The following is a 6076-nucleotide window of genomic DNA, read 5'->3' on the forward strand; positions in this document are numbered from 1 at the left end:
AAATATTAGACACAATTTTCTTTTATATCAGTTGATATTCATGTTCATCTGTTGAAAACTATTCTCCAAGTTGTAAATGAAATTCCTATTCAATTGAAGGCCTGTTCTGAGAACCGTAAAATGATATTTTTTATTAAACTTGATATACAGATAAGGCATCGAAGCATATTAGACACAATTTTATTTTATTTTCTTTTATATCAGTTGACATTCATGTTCAAATGGTGAAAACTATTCTCGAAGTTGTAAATGAAATTCCAATTCAATTGAAGGCCTGTTCTGAGATTATACCAACAAGGTTTAACCGGTTAACTGATGGAGAAACCATAACGGAACTTACCAAAGACAAGACTGAGGGCATATCCGAATGGCGCCTGGCACCAAACGAGACCTTTCGTATAGATCGCTTCGGCGGTGCCGTTGATGTAACCACCGCCGACCCAAGTCGCCGTCATAGTGAATATTCCGACGAACAGTCCAATTGAGCGACCCGCTAGCATGACTTCTTCCTCGGAGTCGTTGCCGGCCTCTTTCTTCCTGGCCGCCCATATTCCTACGCCTAGGATCAGCACGTAGAATAGAACGATTGAGATTATACCAGCAAGGTTGATCATCTTCGGTGAGTACGGGTCCACCTGCGTGAACTCGAACTGACGGAGACGCAAGTCCGAGAGGTTCGGCGGTCGATCGGATTTCGAGAAGTTTGGATACCTGCGTGCAAATAAGAAACAACGCTCTTCAAGCATCGAAGGCAGAGACAGAGTTCACCGAAAGGTCGGAGTAACGAAAGAGTTACTTGCTGTTAGCAGAGTTAAATATTTTCGGGAATATTTATGTTTCACGACCTGGTTCGTCGCGATCGATACTAACCGAGGCTTTCGGATGTGAATCGTGTTCTTTGGATAAGACACTGGAACGTTTCACCAGCACTGTACCTAGCTTAACTCTCTAAACACCTTTTTGTTTCTATTCTATTCGCATCTTTTTTAGGAATTAATTGTATTGTATGTGATAATACGTTGTATTATTGTCTGTGATTTTTGAATACTCTGTATTTTGCAGTATTACGAGGAATGGAACAAAATAATACAAAATGGAGAAAATCACTTTGATACAGGTTTCGTTCATCTTCTCTTCGAAATAAATAAATTTTTGCTACAAAAAAAAACAGCAGGAATTAAGATTGCCACCTGATAAGTTCTTAAGAATATAATTAATTTATATATTCAATGATAAATTTCAAAAATTATATTCTTATGATAAATATAAAATATCTTGAAGATTATGCAAAAAAAAATGTCATCCTTTAATGACGAAGAAAGTACGACTCTAAGGGGATTTTTAGGAAAATTTGTTTCACTTGGTTTACTTTCCCATGTATTATGTACTAACATTGTCACCACGTGTTATATTTTGTTCAACTGCAACGAAACACGAACCATAAGCAACTGGTTGAAGAAAAAAGCATTTCTAAAAGAACCAGGAAAAAGTGCGCGTCATAATTACACAGCGATAAGATACATGCAAAGAGTAATGCCGTGACGTGATCGAAAAAGAAAAACAAAGTGCACTCGGCGGTTAACCCTTTATTTACCAGGCGGGACTTATAAGTCCCGTCAATTTTCTCATGGTACTGTATTAATTAAACGCTTTGAAACCTATTGTGACTTTCAAGTCCACTCCTATGAAGTTCGTTTTTAATTGTTGGATGCGCAACCTTTGTTTCTTCTTTTGGAAGCCGGTTAGAAACAACTCATGTAAGTTAAAATGAATCAGTGCTATGCCAAGAGCTCATCTGGCGCACTTTAAATAAAACTGAAACTGAAACTGAAACTTAGAGACAACTCTATAAGATGATACAAGACCAAGATGGACGCCTAGATTTTAAAAACTTGTGAGTAATTCCGTAAATAAAGGGTTAACGTGTTAATCACAGGTAGAAACAACGGAGAATCTCCGTTTCTTTTGGAATTCAATCGTCTCTCGTTAATTGCATTCTGCTCTTCCGGTCGATTAACGACGTGGTCGATGCGCTCGCACCTAATGCGTGCAATTAAGTGTAAATTCTATGTTCCTACCCAGAAGGCATTTAAATCGCCCGGCTGAGTTCACCCTCTAATCCCATTAGTCCCGCTTTACCCTTCTCGGGGTAACCAGCTTTCACATAAGGAACACGTAGCTGTGGTGACATAAAAAAAAAATAAGGCATGACGCATGTAAACAAAACGGAAAGGTTCAAGGTCTTGCCTTGGAATTAGATGCATTGGAATTAACAAGCAAAGCTCGCGCGCTCTATTTAATTAGCGTGATTAGGGTACCGATACGAGATCCAAACAGTATTTTATCCGGACCACACGTACGCAATCCTCGGACCTCTTCTTAGATAATGAAATAAAATGAATATGGTGCTTTGTACCCAAGCATTATATTATAAATAAATTAAACTATCTAATGCTTACGTAAAGATGCACATATATATATGTATTTTTTATATGTATTTCAGATTTGTCGGTTATATTTTTGATAATGTGATATTGTTCAATGCTCAGTTAAACACACGGAAACTAATATATATAGAAAGTACAACGTTTAAATGGTTCCTACAAAGAAAAGACTGCGAAAATATGGCAATAGTTATAATACATAGAGTTAAGAAAAATAAATTATAACAAACTTAGTAATAGGATGTAAAATATGTTTGTACAAGATAGATTTAAGGAAAAGTCTTTATAAAGAAACGCTTATGTACGCTTGTGTATGGATTAAAACGATCTAGTGCAATGCCAAGAGATCATCTGCCGCATTTTTTAATAAAACTGAATAAATAAATTAAAGATGAAGTAGCAGCCACTTGGATCAACACGTTGAACGCCACGTCACCCATATATGGGCGACAGAGCTTTTCGCTAAGGAACTTCAGCAATTAATTTTAAGAGTTAAGTATTAATGAAAATAAGTCGGAATAGAATTCGTAAATTTGTATGGTAATAGAAAAATAAGTAATACGACAAATATTAGATTCTCTAGTTTTCAACTGTCTCAAAATTTTAACCCTGTAGACATTTCCATGTGAATCAGTCTGCCAGTCAACGTGTTAATACGTTCAATAGTAAGTAAATTTATTCGATAATTTGAATTTGTGAATTTATCTTTGAATCTGGGTTTGCAAACGAGATATTACATAAAATTCTTCACGTAAAATTAATGTAATATTAGGATAAGCCAAGGTAGAACATATACACCTCACGCAGAACGAATTACATTAAATTTCCTTTAAGAATCAAAATTCTTGCAAGATCTCTAAGGTAATTAGTAATGAGGTATGATCACTCTCCTTTAAACTCTCGCTTCCGCTAGTCACGTAAAAATACTCGAAACTAAAAATTCTCCACGATTTTACTAAACCAAAACCCAATTAAACGTATGGATAAAATTAATGTAGCTAATAATTAAATATGAAAGAGCTTTTCAAATGCTACAAAGTGATATATAAAACACTTCCATATAAATTGATTTTAATAACTCCAAAAAATTGCGCAAACTGAAACAACGTAAAAAAGCACACGAACGTTTGCTTCGCCCTGATACCATATTGAATTAATTACATCGACATTGCGTTGCCATAGCAAAGAATTCTTAAAAATTCTGTAAACAGCTAAAGGTAACAGCTAAAGGTACGTAACCCTTTAAGTACCGTAGCTCGTGCAAATTCTCCGAGGTAAATACGAAAAGGACCATAATCGTGGACGTTTTTAGCAGCCAAGGGATAAGTGGAAGAAGCTCGCGCGGTGAAGCGTGAATGATTACGGAGGAATTTCTTTTCTATAGGGGCACAACAACAAGTTCATGATACCTCTGATGACCCCGCGGTGTACAATCACGCAATAGCGGGGGACAGCCTCACACGGGTACCGGCGGCATGTCCTGATGACGGTCCTTCCAGACGACCGACGACGACGGCGGGTTGGGATTCGGGGGGCAGCAGTCGCCCCACCGGAGCGAGGTCTTCTGGGAGGGGCTATTCCTTGTTCTAAACGCGAGGCCGCCCATGGGCGCTGATGGCCATCGATTTTCACCCAACTCACCGAGCCTGCTGCTACCTTTGCTTCCTCCTCGATTTTCTCCTTCGCCCACGCTTCTTAATACCGATCGCGGGGGTCAGTGCGGTCCTTCACCTGAAAGAGTGACGTGCAGCCTTCCAGAAATGTGCGTATCTCTTAAAAATCGAACGCCGACGCGACTGGAGAACCGAAGAGAATGCGAAGCACCTTTCGGTACCGAAGCTTCTCGTTATTCAATTCGACCGTACCACCATACGACAATTTCGTCGCGAGACGCCATGTATAGATCGTTGCTTACACGATTTCGTGAAAATTTTACCCGTGTGTCGTATAACGATAGCGACGAGAAGCGTAGTCGGGAAGGAATACGGTCACGTGTATGGAGCGGAAGTGCATCTTACGTAATCGTCGATGGAATCAGGTATTACTTTTTCGTAAAGCTCCGACGAACGACTCGGCCCAGCTCCTTTTCGTCGCCACTGACGGTCGGCCGCGATCGCGAAATACGGCTATACCTGATTCACGTGCAGCACGATCGATAAATCGGAAACTACGTATCGCAGTAGCTCAGCGGTGTGTCGCGGTATCAACCAACAACAGCAACGGACTAAACCAAGGATAAGAAAAGAAAAATCGACGGCGCATACGCACACACGCGCGCGATACTCTATTCGAAAGCCATCAACGGGGGTACACAGAAACCTCATTCGTGAAAACAGGCTACCGAAACTCAAGCTGAAGGAACTTACCCCGTCGACCCGCCGGACGTTTCCGGTCTCCTCGAGCTTCTTTCCACCCACTCACACGTGTCTCGAGACGGTTCGGTGTTCACGCGGCATACGCGGTGGCCCTCGGCGATCACTTTCGCGCGCGAACCATTTCTCGGAGGAATCACTTCCTGTTACTCTTGTTCGGGGATACGAACCGATCGAGCGGCAGCGAAACAAAACGAGAGAAGGAGATTCGGGAGTCGAGGCCGGGAAAGCGTGGCGGTGAAAAAAATCGCGGGCGACGAGCGAACGGGCGAACGATAACCGTGATCGTTCAACCTTGTCGTCGTCGTCGTCCTCGTCAGAACGACGTGCCCTTAGCGTCCTTAACGGTCGTGGAGGCCACCCCGTACTGAACTGTCAGTGTCTTTCTCGCAGTCGAGGACCGGCGGAGGGACGGTTCCGTGATATTGATTCGACCCCCGTGACGTCATACAGACTCACGGGGGGTACGTCCTACCCTCGCGTTCAGCTTCCGCCTCGCTCTCTCCGTTCGCCCCTCTCCGTCCGTCTCGCTCTTTACGCCCACCTTCGCTCTCCTCTCCGCGACCGGGGTGCTTCTCGTACCCCTACACCTACCCCTCCCTCCCCCAAGGGGGTTGAAGGTGGTAGGCGTGGACTGAGCGAAAAGCCGCGAGTCTGCGCTTAAAATACGCAGCCACGAGCCCCACTAGCGCCGCGCGTATCAACCGGAATCCAGGTGGCCGTTGGTCCGACGACAGGTACATTGATGGACGAAATTGTCAGACACCGTCGGAATACTTGGACGAGAGCTTAATGATCTATTTATACGCTGCAGAGTATAAATATAGCGTCATTTACATTTTGGAATTTTTCAGGCTTTTCAGGGGAAATGAAGACAGATGAATTGTATGGGGTGGAAGGATGTGATAAATAATGCGTTTGATATTGATCTTTTCAAAGGTGCTCTAATATTCGACATGAGACAATCGAGCAAGCGATTTTCAATTATTGCATAAGTATAGCAGCATTTACATTTTGAAATTTTTCAGTCAAACGCATCCTGAAGGGGATCCAACATAGTAATGTTTCTGTATTTATCTATTAATGATCTATTTATACCCCGTGGAGTATAATTATAGCATCATTTACATTTTGAAATTTTTCAGGCTTTTCAGTGGAAATGAAGAAAGATCAATTATATGAACTGAAAGGATGTGATAAATAATGCGTTTAGCATTGATCTTTTCAAAGGTGCTCTTATATGCGACATGAGACAATCGA

At 41.7% G+C, this 6076-nt stretch overlaps 1 protein-coding gene across 1 annotated transcript in view; it reads right to left on the reverse strand.

Moving 5' to 3' along the window:
- LOC128875267 (high-affinity choline transporter 1) overlaps positions 1 to 6046 on the reverse strand; it is a 27405-nt gene extending 21359 nt beyond the window's left edge. The window contains exons 1-3 of the mRNA XM_054120697.1: positions 4811 to 6046; positions 3854 to 4175; positions 341 to 711 (exon numbers count right to left, since the gene is read on the reverse strand). Of these exons, the coding sequence (XP_053976672.1) occupies positions 341 to 614 (274 nt within the window). The 5' untranslated portion in view covers positions 615 to 711; positions 3854 to 4175; positions 4811 to 6046. The remainder of the gene's footprint in view (positions 1 to 340; positions 712 to 3853; positions 4176 to 4810) is intronic.
- Positions 6047 to 6076: the final 30 nt, after the last annotated feature.

Source organism: Hylaeus volcanicus, chromosome 4, assembly GCF_026283585.1.
Source record: "Hylaeus volcanicus isolate JK05 chromosome 4, UHH_iyHylVolc1.0_haploid, whole genome shotgun sequence".
Taxonomy (NCBI): domain Eukaryota; kingdom Metazoa; phylum Arthropoda; class Insecta; order Hymenoptera; family Colletidae; genus Hylaeus; species Hylaeus volcanicus.